This window comes from Saccopteryx bilineata, chromosome 9 (genome assembly GCF_036850765.1).
Source record: "Saccopteryx bilineata isolate mSacBil1 chromosome 9, mSacBil1_pri_phased_curated, whole genome shotgun sequence".
NCBI classification, from domain to species: domain Eukaryota; kingdom Metazoa; phylum Chordata; class Mammalia; order Chiroptera; family Emballonuridae; genus Saccopteryx; species Saccopteryx bilineata.
The window spans coordinates 21578780-21596810 of NC_089498.1; the positions used below are offsets into that span (position 1 = coordinate 21578780).

General features: G+C 51.5%; 1 protein-coding gene across 2 annotated transcripts in view; it reads left to right on the plus strand.

The window, feature by feature from the left end:
* The window catches only part of ZFHX3 (zinc finger homeobox 3), a 253919-nt gene that overhangs the window by 148269 nt on the left and 87619 nt on the right, over positions 1-18031 (plus strand). For both annotated transcript variants that reach the window (XM_066243906.1, XM_066243907.1), the window contains exon 4: positions 7957-8188. In XM_066243906.1, coding sequence (XP_066100003.1) covers positions 7957-8188 — 232 coding nt within the window. The remainder of the gene's footprint in view (positions 1-7956; positions 8189-18031) is intronic.

Below are 18031 nucleotides of genomic sequence, written 5' to 3' on the forward strand. Positions count from 1 at the left end.
GCAGGGCTGGGAAGTCTCCGCTTCAGCCTCGGAGCTGGATCCGGGGGAAGCGACAATCCCGGCCTGATCTGGACGGAGCCTCAGGAGCCCGGCCTAGAAACCGGGAACTAGGGCAGAGCCACGCGGATGGATCTGAGGGGACGTTTCTGTATTTCCTTTCACTTTCTCTTGTTAATCAGGCTTGGGGCTGACATCTTTGGGCATCTGCAGGGCTCCTACTGTGAAGTAGAACTAAATTAGTATTTGCCGAGGATGAGGCCATGAGTGGGTGGAGAGCCAGCATTAAACAGATAATACATATATATTTAGGTTGACCTTCCAGAAGCCTTTCAAAGACACGTGACATTAAATTTGGAACTGTAACGCAACCTCTGATTAAAAAAATTAAAAACTTTCTAACGCATTCATTCCCTGATGAAGAAGTTCACCACCCCCGTGCCTGGTTGCGTTACACCTGAGACCATTCCTTTTTTTTTTTTTTTTTTGGCATCCAAGGCGAATGGCTGGATCTGGGGAGTCTTGTGTCCCAGAATCCCCTGCGGTCAGCACAGTGTAGCCTGACTGCTGGGGACTGGGCATCAAGTCCCAGTCCTGTCTCCTCCACGCTCCGTGAGATTTTGGGGGAGTCACAGGACCTGTCTGAGCTTTGGGTTCCCCCAGGAACAGGAGCCAGAACCTGCTCACCTTGTAGGGCGGTAACGAGAGTAAGTGTGAGAAGGCGCTTCCTCAGCGGTGAACGCTGAGCATGGGAAACGACGTTCAGTGAAACGCTCACTCCTCCCTTCCTTTATCTTACGATGTGGGGACTTAGCAGACTTGCTCTTGACCCTGGTCTTTCCATTGCTTCTCGCTGGAAGCGCTGGTGAGGTGGTTCTAGCCCTCGCCCTGCAGGGAGCAGCTGGAGGCTTGGGCATGCTGTGGTGAGCCGTTTTCCCCTCCAGGGGCATCACGCGGCAGTGGCCTCCTCCTCCGGGGACCTTCTTTTTATGGATCGAGGGGGTCCTCCCACCTGCCCTCGCCTAGATGCAAGTCAGGCCCTGGCAGGTCTCTCTCCAGGGATCCGATCTGGAAGCCCCCGAGGCAGGGTGTTTCTGCTCTGCTCTGGAAGCCAGGGGTCTGGTATCCCCTGGCCACAGCCCATTTGCTCGGAGAGAAGCCTGGGAGCAGCTTCACCCATCAGAGCACCTCCCTGTTTCGTTTGCTCTTGGAACCACGCTGTGTGCACAGCAGAGTGTGGTGAGGTGGTGGATGGGCGTGTGTTACTAACAGGTGTTACTCCCAGAAAAGTTCATTTGTGAATCCTGTGTGTGTGTGTGTGTGAGAGAGAGAGAGAGAGAGTGTACTTTGTCCATTTCTGCTTTAAAGAGGAGGTTCTGACAAACCCTGATCAATATTTTACATTCCATGCATGAAGAACCAGATGTTAGAAGTTTCCTATTGTCGGGGAGGAGAGAGGGAGCTGCGGCCCCTCCAGATTTATAGAAATCAATGTTCTCTGACAGACGTTGGTTAGTTTTCCTGGGAAACAAGGAACAGGAACACATTTTTTTGATTTTCGCGATGAATTATTCTAACAAGAGCCCTCTTTTCGTCTCTTTGACTTTCAGGCATTGGCCAGGGTGCACGAGCCAAACATACTAATGGGGTGTAGAGTCCCACAAAGTAACGAGGCTGGCCTTTTCTCCCTCCTTTCCTTTCTTTTTAAAAATTATTAATTTGCTTTTTGTTCTCGGCTCTTCGTGCGAGATTCGTTATCGGAGGCGCCCTTGACTGCAAGTGAGGGCTGTTCTTTTCTGAGCATCTTTGCCGGAAGCAGATCCCACGGGAAGACGCGGGACATTGGCTGTTTCCGTGTCAGGAGCAAAGGAGTGTCACCTTTCAGCTAAGCCGAGATGGGACCGGCATTTTTGAAAATAGCTCTAACCAAGCTCAGAAAGAGGTGCAGGAAAGGGTCTCTGGTCCCCTCCAGCACAAGGTGCTGACCACCTAATTGTGTAAATCAAGTTCCTTGGGGCTGTTGATGAGGACCGTCTGTTCTCTCTGCCGTCCAATGGTACTTGGGAGAAGTTGGAGATTATTGAGCTCTTTTTTATGCTTCCATTTATGAGTTCAACTGGATACTTGTTCCCTGCTTGTTGGTCCGTGTACTCCTCTAAGCTTTCAGAAAGTAAATCTATTGCCGAGCGTAGAACTGCCTTTCAGTGGAAAGGACTGTACCTTGAGGTTCGCATAACCCAGCGTTCAGCAGGCACTTTGCGCACCAGCCAGTGAGAGTGGGGAGACCGAGGGACCCCGTAGGCTGACTGCAGGTTGTAGGGAGAGGCTGGTGGGGCTCTGTGAGTTGGAGTACCCCTCAGTGGCCACTGTCCTTGAGCCAAGTTGATCTACCTTTCCTGATTTACTACCTCTGTAAGAGCTGGTCATGCTTCCTCGTGTGAGTTCACTGTAGACGCCAACTTTAAGAATTTTTTCTTGAACTTTTTGGGGTGGCCTTGGTTAGTAAAATTATAGAGGTTTCAGGTGTACAGCTTTATAATCCATCGTCTGTATATTATATTGTGTACTCACCACCCCAAGTCAATCTCCTTCCATCACCACTGACCCCCCTCTGCCCCTCTGTCTCCCTCCTCTGAACCCTCTTTCCCTCTGGTGACCACTATACTGTTGTCTGTGTCTCGGAGTTGTTTTCCTTTGATGAATCCCTTCACCTTTTTCACTCAGCCCTACCACTCCCATCCACTCTGACAGCTGCCAGTCTGTTCTGTTTCTACTTTGTTTGTTAGTTTACTTTGTTCAATAGATCCTGCACATGAGTGAAATCATGCGGTATTTGTCTTTCTCTGACTGGCTTATTTCACATAGTGTAGTAATCTCCAAGTCCATCCATCCTGCCTCAAAAGATAAGATTTCCCTCTTTTTTTTTTTTTTTTAATAGCCAAGTAGTATTCCATTGAGTAAATGTACCACCGTTCTTTTGTTTTTGTTTTTTAATCTAGTCACTTGGGCTGCTTCCAAGTCGTGGTTACTGTACATAACGCTGCAGTGAAGCTAGGGGTGCAAATAGTCTTTTGAATTAGTGTTTGGGTTTTCTCTGGGTATAGCCCCAGAAGTGGAATCTCCGGGCCATAAGGCAGTTCCATTTTTAATCTGATGTCGACTTTTCTTGAGCGAGCCGGTGTTTTAGGACTGGTCCAGCTGGTAGATTCTCACCCTGGTGTTCCAGCTAAAGCGATGCCCCCCTATATCCCTTGGCGCGTCCTCCAAGTCCCCACTGTCGCTGCTTTAACCATCTGCAGGTTAGGCCCCGAGGGTAAGGCAGAGCCTGCCTGTGTGTGTGTGTGTGTGTGTGTACTGTCTGATGTGTTGTAGATGCTGAGAATCAACACGAGACCCAGCCCTGTGCAGTGGGTGCAGCAGCCATTGTCCTTTGGGTCCAGGGTGGCACGCACACCTTACGGCGCACTGTCTGCAGTTGAAGTTGTCGTTTGCTTTCTTTATAAACTATGCCCCCGACTTGACAGAGGTGAGCAGCTAGGAATCTTGAATACAGAGAAAAAAAATGGAAAGAGAAGGAGAGAGCTCTGTGACAGAGGGTGAGAGGGCTGGGCGTTGAGGACGTGCGCGGGAGAAACATTTCCTGCCCGGCGAGGGGAACAAGAACTCGGAAAGCAGGCAGTTCCTTTATTGAGGCTCCGCCGGGATTTGTGCCTTGGTGGATTCTTCATATATTACAGTGAATTTAATTAAATACATTGTGATCCCAATTGAGGGTATTCTAATTAGCTGGGTCAGGAACAAATTATTCTCCCTCTTTCTCCAAATGAAAACATCTCCTCTCTTCTGCAGGGAGAGCATGTCCTTGGCTGAGTAGCTTTGCCCCGGTGGAGTCCTCCTCGGCCTCTCCAGCCACACCCCCTCCTGCTGCTCCTTATTAGGCCGCTTCCAAGGGTGGAATTCTGGGGGTGGGGCCCGTGCTGCATGAGAAGGAGAGGGCATCTGGCCAACAGGGTCAGGGCGTTGACCTCCTAGTGGCCTGGGAAATGACCAGATGGTGTGGAGAAAGTTACAGAGGTCAGGACCCTGCTGCTAGCTTTGGGTCCCTGTTAGCATCAGGTTGTATACAGCCTGAGAAATACCGAGTGAGAACTTACAGAATTTGGTGAGAACAGGATCTGCCCCGAGGAAGGGCGACATCAGGAGACTCAAGGTGTGAGTGGAAGTTCGGGTTTGGATGTCACTTTTATAAGCAGGTGTGTGTGCGTGCACGCGTGCGACTTGGAGAATAAACTGGAAGTGCAAAAAGCAGGCTTGGAATTTTGAATGAAGCTTTTGTGCATGTCTCCGAGAGGACCCTAAATGCACCCCTCCTAGATAGGATCAGTGGCAGAGGCCACGGCTGTCTGCCTTGCTTCTTCTTATTCTGTTCTCCACCACTTGCGGTGCGTGCCCATTTCCCTTCCCAAATGGTTCTCAAGTGTCACAACAAAGCATTCCTCCTGGCGCAAGGGAGTATTCTTCCCCACCATGGGATCGAGTGTAGAGTGGTTTTGGCATCAGTCATTTTTAAAACAGAGTCCCCAATATGATATTATTGATTTTGATTAGGATTTATACAGTGCTGTCACCCAGCAGCCCATGAGTTTTAGGACAAAAGACATGACATCTCAACCGTCCATGCTTTTCTGTTTTTGAACATGACATCCTCTCTTCTGGCCCTGAGGTCGGAAACCAGGGCTGTTTCGAAAAGAACCCTCACATCATGTCACACGTTTTGTTTCCGGGTCAGTGCCTTATTGCCAGTCTCGTGGGCAGCGGGGGGGGGGGGGGGGGGGGGGGGGGGGGGGGGGGCGTGGCTGATGATTCTTGCTCTGACTTCATTGTTTATGACGCCACCACAATCCCTCAGTAGAACTGACGGCTTTGGATTCCATGGTTATTTCCCCAGTGATCTGTGATCCAGTTGGTTTCTGTTGAAGCTTTGATAAATGCAATTCCTGGTGCCCGAGGACAGCAGTTCCTGGCTCCTGTACAGGTCTCCTGCTCCTCAGTCGCAGGCCAGCACTTGCTCCCAGGAACACCCCGGGTTCCTTTGTGGCTTGTGAGGCGCCCGGTAGACAGACGGTCATGTAGAATGCAGTTGGACATGCTCATCTCTCCCCTCCACGCCTGGCCCAGCAGACCCTTCTTGGAGGGAGGGTGGTCGCCCCAGAATGCATTGCTTTACTGCCGTTCCTCCTCCTGGGATTCTCTGCGGGGAACCTGGTCTCAGAGGAGGCACATCGAAGATAATAAACCAAGAAAAGTCATTTTTTTATTGTAAGTTGTGATTTCTTTAGCAGTTAACATTGAGCTCCCTAGTTCTTGTAAGCTCCTTCTGGTTGTGGAATGGCTCTAGGACAGCCGTTACCGGTAGAGATGCGAGGAAGTTCCACAGCTCTGCGCTCGACTGTGTTAACCCACCCGTTCTGTGGGAAAGGGGGTTCTCTCTGTTGGTGCCTCCAGCGCCCTTGACACTCCTACCTGGGGACTAGTGGAGGCGGCATCCACGACAGAGGGCCGCGGCCTCCCTCCTCTCCCCACAGTGGTATTTCCTACAGCCCCTGCTCGGGGCATTCCTACTTCCTCTTCCACTAAGGTGCAAACGTGCTTCCTGAATTTTCACACCTTTTTCGGTGAACGTTGGTTGTGTGCATGTGACCACAGGAGCCTTCGGAGCCGTGTCATTTGGTAGGAAGTGCTCGTAGGGCCGTGCTGGTATTTTCAGTATTGGGCACAGTGCAGGGCATTCTAATTGCTCTGCTGTCTCAGGGTCTTTGATTATAATCCCGACGAGAAACATATCCAGGCAGGACCGGAAACAGTTAACAGGGTGTGGGCCCTGAGCAGAATGTCTGCAGGTCAGGGAGGAGAGGGCCAGCATGCAGCACCGGGAGGCTTCGCTGTGGACCCTGTGCAGCAGCTGGCTGAGCTCTGGGGCTGGGGGCGGGGCGGGGGCGGAAAGAGAGAGAGGACAGGATAACGGGAACCTGTCAAACACAGTATCTGAAAGTCCTCCTCCAAAAGGATTCTGAGAGTCAGCTTCTAGTCCTGTCTTCCACGGACTAGCCCGGGCATCTTGGGTCAGTCACCTGAGCTTTTTGAAATTGTGTCCCCGGCTTTACGTGCGGCCAACAGACACCCCCCACCCATGGGGGCCCTTTGAAATGAAGGAGATGGTTTTTCTGTACTAAGAGCATGTCTGTCCCCTGTCCATAAAAAGGGTCCATAGCTTTTTTCATATTCTCAAAGAGGAGTGAAAAGTTTGTCAATTTTGTCAAACTTTTTGCCTTCTCTTAGGCACACAAGTCTGGGGTCGGCTAAATGGTTCCCATGACCCCTCCTGTTCTTGCACCCTAACTTTAATCCTATTTGTTCCTGCTTCCTGCCAGCGTCGGGCTCCTGGGTTCTGGAGTCAGTACTGTATCTGCACAGACACAACACGGAGTGTAGTTTTGACCATGTGTGCATGAAGCCAGCTGACCTTGAGATGTGGACAGGGAACTTAGGAGAAATTTAGTTTTCTGTTATTTTTTTTTAATATCCAGGGGATCACTTAATTTTGGGGTTCTCTTAATAGGCTGTAGTTCTAAATACAAAAACTTGGGTTGTCATCCTTGGCTCTGGGTTCCTGAACTAGGCAGGATTCTATACAGGCCGGGCGACTGGGTCCCCAAACTTTTTACACAGGGGACCAGTTCACTGTCCCTCAGACCATTGGAGGGCCACCACATACAATGCTCCTCTCACTGACCACCAATAAAAGAGGTGCCCCTTCCGGAAGTGCGGTGGGTGGCCGGATAAATGGCCTCAGGGGGCCGCATGCGGCCCGTGGGCCGTAGTTTGGGGACGCCTGATATAGGCTCACCTAGTGCAGGGTTTGGCTGACTTCTTTTTGTAAAGAGCCAGGTCGTTTTTGTTGCAGTGAGTCAACCTGTGGTGTTTTGAAAGCAGCTGTAGATAATTCGTGTCACGTATGTGGCTGCGTTCCATTAAAACTTTATTTACAAAAAAACAGTCGGCAGGTTGGATTTGGCCTGCAGGCTGTGGCTCGCTGAGCCCTGAGCTCGATAAGGCAGGACGCTTCGCAGAATGGAAGGGGAACCTTTCATTACTGTGCCAGGAGAACCGGTATCATGGGAAGGGTCCAATCCGTCAGCGTTTTCGGCCCTGTGGAAAGCCATAGGGGAGGGGACACTCGGGGGACATGGGAATGGCGGTCAGCTTGCTGCTTGTCCACAGAGAGCTGCCGGAGAAGGGAACCTTGGGGGGAACACCGAACAAACCCTCTAAGGCAGCATTTTTCAACCGCCGGGTCCGCCAGAAACGAGTTAACCACCCCGATGTCCTATGAAGATGATAGACCCAATGATCTAGGTAGAATCTACTTAGGCTCTGGGTGATTTCTGCCTTAGCGGCCCCCGAAATAATTTGCGCTTTTTTTTTTTGTATTTTTCCGAAGCTGGAAACGGAGAGACAGTCAGACAGACTCCCGCATGCACCCAACCGGGATCCACCCAGCACGCCCACCAGGGGCGAGGCTCTGCCCACCAGGGGACTACGCTCTGCCCCTCCGGGGCGTCGCTCTGCTGCGACCAGAGCCACTCAAGGAGCCATCCCCAGCGCCTGGGCCATCTTTGCTCCAATGGAGCCTTGGCTGCGGGAGGGGAAGAGAGAGAGAGAGGAAGGGGAGGGGGTGGAGAACCAAATGGGCGCTTCTCCTATGTGCCCTGGCTGGGAATCGAACCCGGGTCCCCCACACGCCAGGCCGACGCTCTACCGCTGAGCCAACCGGCCAGGGCCTAATTCGCTTTTTACCGGTCCCCAGGAGTAAAAAGGTTTGAAAAGCACCGCTCTGAGGGACCTTCGGGGGCTGCGAGCGCTCACCCCGGCCTGTGTCTGTCTCCTCTGTCCCCGCAGCACCTGCAGCAGCACGAGAGCGGCGTGGAGGGCGAGGGCTGCTACTACCACTGCGTCCTGTGCAGCTACTCCACCAAGGCCAAGCTGAACCTCATCCAGCACGTGCGCTCCATGAAGCACCAGCGCAGCGAGAGCCTGCGGAAGCTGCAGCGGCTGCAGAAGGGCCTCCCGGAGGAGGACGAGGACCTGGGCCAGATCTTCACCATTCGCCGGTGCCCCTCCACGGAGCCGGGTGAGTGGTCTCTCGCGAACCCGGGAGGCCCGGCGTGGGCTCCAGGTCTTGACCTTGGCGACGCCTCTTGGGGGCTTTGGTTTGGTTTGGTGCTGCTGGCCCTCTCGTGTCCACCGCTGACCGTGATGTTCTGGAAAGGACACGCGTGGACTGTCGCTTTATGTTAGAGGAACTTGGCGGCGCTTCCCTGCGGGTATCCGGGCACCGCCCAGTGAGCCGGCCCACGGATGTCCGTTCCCACCCAGATTCCTCTAGTGTAGACTCCAGATTCAGTCTGTTGGTTCAAGGGCTACGTTGTGTCTTGTTCAGTGTTAAGAACGGGCCGTTTGTGGCCTCCGGTCTGGTCTGTAAGAAATAACTTCAGGTAGGATCAAAACAAGTGCTTAATATATTTGAAAGTGACTCCAGTTGTTCTGTGGCCCGGTGCTGCCTGTTATTTCAGAGTCAGGACCTTCCCGAGGGGACCTGCCTGGCTTCTGCCTCCCTCCTGTCATGTCCCCCGCAGCCAGCGCCTCCTGCACCCCCTTCCTCTCCTCCCCGACTCTCACCCCCGCTGCGGCCGCGCTCGGCAGACGCACCCCTCTCCTCTTTGTCTTGCCTCCCAGTCCCTTTCCCTCAACTTGGAAGCACAGGACAGTCGCTTGCCTCTGGAAAAATGGTGACCCAAAAGCTCTTCCTTAAGCCTGTGTCCGCTCTCTGTCTCCTATAGAATCTTCAAGACTGACTCTTGAAAGGACAGTCTGTATTGGTCACCTCCACTTACGCCTCACGCTGACGTACATAGCCTGTTTCCTCCTGTCATCCAGCCACCCTGGAGAGGTTACCATTGACCTTGGATTTACCCAACCCAGGGGCTACCTGCTGGACCTCACTTTTCTTTCCGGGTGTTTCCCCCTGGTCGTCCTGCCTCTCTTGGTCGTCCTTGGCCAAGTGCCAGTGTCACCGGGCGTTAGGCCCTGGCCCTTAGCTCCTAGCCCCTTGAAGCTCTGATCTCCTGGCGTTGCCAGGTGTCCTCTCTCGGTGCCAACAAATAGCCACCGAGCTCACAATTTCCTTCTGCAGACTTCACTGTCCCCAGGGCACGCTGTTGAGCCAGCTGGTCAAGCTGGACACTCAGAGCCATTCCTCACCCCTCCGTGGCCTGTGACACCTCTCGGCCAGTGAGCCCTTGAGCCCTCGAGCCCTCGCGGCTGTGTGGGGTTTTTAATCTTCATGGTATCAAATTTCACGTTTTTATAGCTTTTAAGGGCAAAAATGGTCTCAATACCTTTTGAGAACTGGTATGACCCTCGCCTGCCCCACCCCCCAGAGGAGTGGCTTTCCAGGGTTAGTTGTCCTTCCATTGCTTCTGTATTTATTAGCATGCTTCTATTACTAATTCTCATTTTTATTTTAATTAATTTATTTATTTTAAGTTTTAAGACATCTCGGGGCTTCCTACTCTTGAAGCTGACGATGTCCCTGGTAGGCCTGTCTGTAAGTCCTCGCACTTGTACCGCTCACACACTGCACACCCACAGACCTCCACAGACGCCGCACACATGCGCAGCCGCACACACTCACGCGCACTCATGCGCACTCCGCACACACACACACTCACACTCTCGCACACACTGCCCCCACGCACCGTGCCCCACCCCTCTCTCACTCCCCGCACTCCCCAGGCCCCTCCCCTCCACGCTCAGTCTTCTCCTCCCTCCATCTTCCACTGTGATTAAATAATAATTTGGAGGTTTGATTGATATTCAGTGTTTTCATTATTCTAAGTCTATAAATACCAATCTAATTTTCATGTACCATCTTGTACAACAACTCTCTGTTTCTCCCGGTTTTCTAGGTACCTGTGATTGATTCATGGCTAGCCCTCCCCAGAGTAGGCAATGCCCGGTGTCTGAAGGCTCTGCCGTGTCAGTTCTGCTGTGAGCCTCGTTTCCTCCTGGGGGCACCCCTCCCGGGCCCTGGCCGGTCCCTCTCTCTGCCCCGGCTCCTGTCCCGCCACTGGGCTCTAACTCTGCTCCCTTCTCCACACGTCACACTTGTCTCTTGTGTGAGAGGCTGTGCCCACGGTGGAGCGTGTCTCCGCATTCACGGTGGAAGGGCCAGCCGTCCTGAGTCAGGAGGAATCGTTTTGTCAGGAGAGTGCTGTTGGGTACCAGGACCATCTCCAGGTCATGACAAAACTGTCCCTTCCCGTGTGTTTTTCTGGTGCCTCTTCTGGCTCAAGTCCAGAGTCTTTAACCCGTGGGGTCTGCCTCATGTCTGACACATCCCTCTGGGTGGGGGCGCTCCCAGGAGCATGCGACGGGGCCCAGTACCCGAAGACTGGACGAGACCATTGTGCCATCTGGCTGTGGAGTCCCGTTCCCCACGGGGACGTGTGGCTTTTGGTGTGCTCTTGCCCCACCCCATTATCCCACTGTTGAGTCATTTCATAGGATTCTCCTTCCTCCATCGATAACATGCAGGCCTATTTATTTCCATGTTTTGTGGTAGAGTTTTTTTTTTTTTGGCCAGCTCTGCATACGTCATTGTTTTAATCTTCCTTTAAAAGCCGGCCCCTTCCCCCCTCACTTCTTTCTTTCACTCGGCTCAGAATCCCCTTTTTATTAATGAGGTGCCCCAAACTAAATAGTGTACAGCTGCCGTTTCACCCGGGGTCCGTGGACTGGAACAAACAGTCCCCTGTTTTATAATGTGATACTTCTGTTTATAGTCCGCTCTGGGATTGCTTTCTTACCCCACTGCCTTCTGGGTCTCTCTCATGTAGTGCGGATCAGGGATTCTTTTCCCCCCGAAAGTGTATGAGCAACTTTAGTCTAGATCAGTGGTCCCCAACCCCTGGGCCGCGGACCGGTACCAGTCCGTGGGCCATTTGGTACCGGTCCGCAGAGAAAGAATAAATAACTTACATTATTTCCGTTTTATTTTTATTTAAGTCTGAACGATTTATTTTTAAAAAATGACCAGATTCCCTCTGTTACATCCGTCTAAGACTCACTCTTGACGCTTGTCCCGGTCACGTGATACATTTATCCGTCCCACCCTAAAGGCCGGTCTGTGAAAATATTTTCTGACATTAAACCGGTCCGTGGCCCAAAAAAGGTTGGGGACCACTGGTCTAGATGATAGACTTCCTCTCTGTATTTCAGAATCCTTTCGTGTTGTCTTTGGCCTGAAGTCATGTTTTTGCCCTCTACTCGCCCCCCCCCCCACCCCACCCCCACACCACCATGTACCCCCCTCCCTCTCATACACTCTGGACAATTTTTTGGGGGGTATTTTTTCCGAAGTTGGAAACGGGGAGGCAGTCAGACAGACTCCCGCATGTACCCGACTGGGATCCACCTGGCATGCCCACCAGGGGGCAATGCTCTGCCCATCTGGGCGTTGCTCTATTGCAACCAGAGCCATTCTAGTGCCTGAGGCAGAAGCCATGGATCCATCCTCAGCACCCGGGCCAACTTTGCTCCAATGGAGCCTTGGCTGTGGGAGGGGAAGAGAGAGACAGAGAGGAAGGAGAGGGGGAGGGGTGGAGAAGCAGATAGGCGCTTCTCCTGTGTGCCCTGGCCAGGAATCGAACCCAGGACTCCTGCACGCCAGGCTGACGCTCTACCACTGAGCCAACCGGCCAGGGCCCACTCCAGACAAACTTATAATCTGCACTAATGACAAAAAGGGACAAATTATTAGGTAATAGTCATGTTGACATTAACAGTAACTCGACACTGTTTTGGATACCCCTTTAAGAAAACCAGTCTTAAAATATATCTTCGTCATCCCCTCCCCCAAGGGATGGGCTCTTAGAAACTTCTTGAAAGAATGTCTTCAAGAAAAGGGATGTTTGTGGTGGACACGGTAGAATTAAGACATTGACAGTCATCAGCTTCAAATTTTGTCACCACAGACGATGAAATACCCCTCGTTTTCTACTCTTGAGCGTAAGGGTCAGTGCCCTGATCTTCCACTAGGACAGATTCCTGTAGCGTACGGAAGTCTCTTGGGGCACCTTGGGGCGCCCTGCCTGTTCTGACTCGAAGCTGTGTGGTATTAAAGGTTGTGCTGTTTACAGCCTTCGATGCGGTGTGCCGGTGTCATCCGGTTTAAGGACAGTGTTTCTCCTTTCCTTCCTTTTCTTTCTCCTTTCTTTAAGTTTTACACAGAAGCCATCAGAAAGAACTTGCGTGCCCCGGTCTGCTCTCCCCTCCACAGGCATGAGGACTTCCCTTGCTGAGGCTGGTGGAGTGAACTGTAGGATAGGTTCTTCCCTGTGATGACAAAAACGTTATCTTTTCAAATTCTGGTCAGCGTGAGCCAGCATGCTTTCCGGTGAGGCCGGCGCTCCACCGAGCCTGCCAGCCGGGATGAACGTGACAATGTGGAGAAGGAGAACTTGCGAAGGGCCCCTCTGCCCTTCAGAACTGGTCGTGGCCAGGATGCACACCTGCTGCTGGCCGTGTGACTCCTCGGGAGTCTTCATGGCCAGACGTACAGCATCTTGGTCCCACCCTGCACCACAGGGCTGAGTCTTGGCTGTCAGCAATGTGCTAATAATTAGGCTGCCCTCCCCATCCTGGTCCTGCTTGTGGGCAAGCTGTACTGTTACTTCAGTGGTCAGGCTGAGCCATGCATTTTACTGTCTCTGTCTAGTGACACACACACACACACACACACACACACACACAGAGGGCCTTCTCATTTTGAAAATACACATCTTGGGCCTGACCAAGCAGTGGCACAGTGGATAGAACATTGGACTGGGATGCGGAAGACCCAGGTTCGAAGCCCCAACATTGCCAGCTTGAACATGGGCTCACCAGCTTGAGTGCGGGGTTGCTGGCTTAAGCCTGGGATCATAGACATGATCCCATGGTCGCTGGCTTGAGCCCAAAGGTCGCTGGCTTGAAGCCCAAGGTTTGCTACCTTGAGCCCAAGGTCGCTGGCTTGAGCAAGGGGTCACTCGCTCTGCTGTAGCCCCCTGGTCAAGGCACATATGAGAAAGCAGTCAATGAACAAATGAACAACTAAGGAGACTAAAGAGCCACAACGAAGAATTGATGCTTCTCATCTCTTTCTCTTCCTGCCTGTCTGTATCTGTCCCTCTCTCTGTTTCTCTCTGTCTCTGTCATACAAAAAAAAAAAAAGAGAAAATACACATCTCGGAGAACAGGGAGTTGCCTGACCAGATGAGGTTTACCTACCCCAACTTTTTTTTGGCATCCCGATCATTTGATTATTGTCTCTCCTGTATTTTCTCCAAGACCAAGCGGACTTGACTCTGTTGGGAGGTGGTCTTTCCCCTCACCCCCATGCACAGGCCCGGGTAGGGAAAGCCTCCTGGGGGCCAGCACCCTGGGTGCTCTCTGTCGGTTACTGGCACCTGCTGTCTATTTACTTGGTTGACCAGCAGCTCTTGAAAGTTCTCAGAGGTGAGGCATGTGTAGGACCAGCTTCCCTTTATTAAAAAGGCGTTTCTGGCTCCAGGGTGAGACTGTAGCTCATTTCATCCTGTCAGTGCCCTGGGCTTCGGGAAGGCAGGAGGCCCCTGGCGGCACTGCCCGCGGCCTGCCTGCTCTCCTCCGCTGCTTCCTCTCTCGCCCTCGACTCAGCTACTTGTCTTCTTCCATGTAGGCACAGATTTCAAAACTTTGCACAGACGGAATGTAAGGAGTCTTTCTTGAGCACCTATTGCGTATAAGGCCTTCTGAGTCGAGGGACACAGCTGACGTCTACCTCTCGGCTCTTGGCGTGGACACACGGGGTCATCTACCAGCCCAGATATTCGAGGCGCCTGGGTGAGGACACGGCTTACAGAGGGCACGCTCATTCCATCTGAGCTTAGGAGAACATTTTGCTTGGAGCCGAAGGCGGCGTCCCCCTCTATGACATCTCCTTGGTGCTCAAGGTGGTGAATTCCTGGGGTTAGGAGGCAGAGGCAGCTCGCCATGGGGTGCCCTTTACTGAAACAGGTGCCGGCTTTGCTGGATGGGTCAATTTTTTTTTTTTTGAACCAAGTTTTAGGGAGTTCTGTTTATACATCTTGAGTATGAGAAAATTTACTTTTTTTTTTTTTTTTGTATTTTTCTGAAGCTGGAAACGGGGAGAGACAGTCCGACAGACTCCCGCATGCACCCGACCAGGATCCATCTGGCACGCCCGCTGGGCGACGCTCTGCCCACCAGGGGGCGATGCTCTGCCCCTCCGGGGCGTCGCTCTGCCGCTACCAGAGCCACCCTAGCGCCTGGGGCAGAGGCCAAGGAGCCATCCCCAGCGCCCGGGCGATCTTTGCTCCAGTGGAGCCTTGGCTGCGGGAGGGGAAGAGAGAGACAGAGAGGAAGGAGGGGGGGGTGGAGAAGCAAATGGGCGCTTCTCCTATGTGCCCTGGCCGGGAATCGAACCCAGGTCCCCCACACACCAGGCCGACACTCTACCGCTGAGCCAACCGGCCAGGGCTACTTTTTTTTAACTTTCTCATTTTATTTTTGTAAAGCCGGTAGCCATGGCCACCATTACAGCCGCCTGGCCCATGCAGGTTCGCATTGATTCGGACAGGCAGTAATGAAACAACGGAGCCAAGAACTGGTGGGCCATTACCTTTAATCCTAGTTTGTACCCGGTGGGCAAGAAATACACACAGTGGGAAAACACTTCCCTTTCCATTCAGGGCTCCCAAAGCAAGCCACTGACTTATCTGAGTTTCATAGAATCAAAGGTTTCTACCTTACCAGCCTATTCACCTCTGTTCCCCATTTCCTTCTCTCTGCATAAACTCTGCACAAACTGGCTTCTCCTTCAGCACTCCACCATCTTGGCTGTTTCTTCTCTCCTCCACGTGACCTTTCTCTGCTCTCCTCTCTAATGCTAATCTCAGGAACAGAGAGAGAGCAAGCTCCCGGTCTGCCCCACTTTATAGTATAGAAATCAAAACCTTTAATCCAATATACAAACAAGGAAGTCTCTGATACAAAGTCACTTATCTGAGGCATAATGGGATTCCTCTTAAGAGTGCACCATCCTACATCAAAAAGAGTAAGAAAGGATTAGTCTTAAAACTAAGCCTTAGGCTATAAGGATCCTGCCTGCTTAAAGCCTGTCTCCCCACATCCAATGCAAACTATAAGCGAGCAAACATACAATTTATATATATCATATTTACAAACTTATTTGACCAACAATTTTATTTTTCAAAATTGGCCTAAAGCTGCCCTCTAAATATGAATTTTTTTTTTTTTTTGTAAATAGCTAAATTATATGTACTTTCAGTGTAATTTTTCTCATAGCACTAAAATCTGTTGTGGCCAGTTTTATAATTCTGACGCGTTGTTTTTACAAAACCAAATAGCTATGTTCCTTTTCTTTTTCCTTTTTACTCTACATCTTGTTGACGAGGCTTGGAGAAGGCGTAGGGATAATGTGTTTCTAACTAGATAAGTTAAATGTAAAAGTGCAACAGAGCAAATTGGGGTGACTGAAATTTTAAGCACTAATGAAGGAAGGAAGGAAGGAAAGAAGGAAGGAAGGAAGAGACTCTGACTTCATCTGTTACAAATACACTCCCCAGTGAAGGACTGTTTGCGCAAAGACTGTGAACATCAGCGTGCTTTTTAGAAAGATGCTTTAGAATGCAAGAATAAAGAGAGATCATTATGTATCAAATAAAAAAGAAGGCATTGTTAAGTGAAAAGGGGACTTGACAGAATAAGTTTGATTCTATTTTTTTTTAAGTATTTTCTTAAAGCTTTTAAAATAGCCATTCTGAGCCAAGTCTGTAGTTGGCATATCTGGCTCTTTCACGTGTGGATTCTGTTTACCATTCTGGAGTCTTGTCAGGGTCAGGCACGTGGCAAGAGCTCAAATGTTGGTAAACCTTATAGACAAAGTTGCTAATGATGTACCAAGGGGTAAGTCTTGGTTGTCTTTTGTTCATGGAGATAGTTTTCTGTTCGGTTACTGTTGCATTCTCTTGCATCTTGCATCTACACGGAAAGGACAGGAGTAGTTCTTAGGGTGTACACTGGCTTGTTTTTCTGTTGGAACAGAGTTCCTGATTTGCCTTAATTAGTCCTCTAACAATCTGCAAAGGTCAGTGCCAATTGCCTGTTCATTTGCATTTGTAATTGTGATGGCTTCTGATTGCATATTCCTTGTCTTAGTCCTTCCTCTAAGTATATGCTGGTGTGTCCTCCCCTCCCCCTTTTCCCATGCCCCACGCCCCACGCCCTGCACCCCACACCCACCCATGCACCAGACCTGTGTGGAAGCCAATGATCTGACTCTTCATATGAGAAACCTTGGCACCGACGGCCCAGCCTTCCCCGGACCTTCAGTGTCTGATACGGGAAGGCGTCCTGGGGAGGCTGGTGCTTCTGAGTTAGGGGTATAATGGAGGCAGAGTCAGGAAAATTGCATCGATACCAGGCAAGAACTCCATTATCTAGGAGCCTCCTTGGAGTGGGTAATTAAGGGCAATTAAACTTTTCTGCTGGCTCTCAGCTAAATATGCTAATGATCTGGTCTGTTGGAAGGTGGACATGTGCAGAGCGCTGTTTCACTGTTGTCCCATGCTCCTGGGCTGGAAGGGTCCCTCCAGAGAGGATGTGACATCACCAGGATGGTCGCTTGGTAATGGGACTTGAATCTGCACCTACTATACTTCCTCTCTGTCTTCCCAAGGAGAAATGAGCTTTGGCACCGAGATAATACTGCACCTTCTAGAAATCATCCAGGCCTGGCTGCAGGAGCCAGGGTTGCACCGAGCCCCCTGTCCTAGGCGAGCCCCGCCGGTCACCAGGTGCTTTCTTTTTATGGGATGATCAGAGCTGTCAGGGTTTTTCTGTTTTATTTTGGTGTATAAAACCGGAGCACATGGCACCCTATATGTTGGGCTGTATAGATGGCTGTGTAGTGCCCGGCCAGCTGGCCTTTTTCTTGGTCAGGGCTTTAGGTTATCTCCCAGAATCTCGCCTTGGGTAGCTAGGACTGTGTGCCTCTCACGGCCGCCCAAGGCTGCCCCTGTGAGAGGCAGCAACACTGTGACCACTCCCTTCTAGGAGGGTGATACCAAGTAGCACAGCAAGAAAAAGAAAAGAAGAAAGGCACCTGCGAGTGGTTACTAGAATTAGAGACTGTGTGTGTGTGTGTGTGTGCATGCGCGCGTGTATGTGTTGGAGGGTGAGCATGCCAGAGAGACCAGAGACACAGAATGTCTCGTCGTGCCCAGTGTTATTTATTTATGTTTTGAAGTTGGAAATGGGGAGGCAGTCAGACAGACTCCCACATGCGCCCGACCAGGATCCACCTGGCATGCCCACCAGGGGGCGATGCTCTGCCCATCCGGGGCATTGCTCTGCCACAATCAGAGCCATTCTAGCGCCTGAAGCAGAGGCCACAGAGCCACCCTCAGCGCCCTGGCAAACTTTTGCTCCAGTGAAGCCTTGGCTGCTGGAGGGGAAGAGAGAGACAGAGAGGAAGGAGAGGAGAAGCAGATGGGCACTTCTCCTGTGTGCCCTGGCCGGGAATTGAACCCGGGACTCCTACACGCCAGGCCGATGCTCTGCCACTGAGCTAACCGGCCAGGGCCGCCCAGTGTTATTTTACTGACACCTTTATTCCAGGTCACCTTTGAAAGGGGTCTGTCTCCAAGGAACCTAAAAGTTTGAAACCTGACCCTCAAGTGAACATGGATTGATAGCCAGTGAGTGGGTGTTTTACTGGGTTGGACTCTGAGTTTTATGTCTGGATTTCATTTGAGGGGAGGGGCTTTGTGGTGTTGCCAGTGGGTAGCAGGACACAGTGGTCACCCCCAACTGATCCCTGCCATGTGTACAGACCCATCCTCCCCACCTC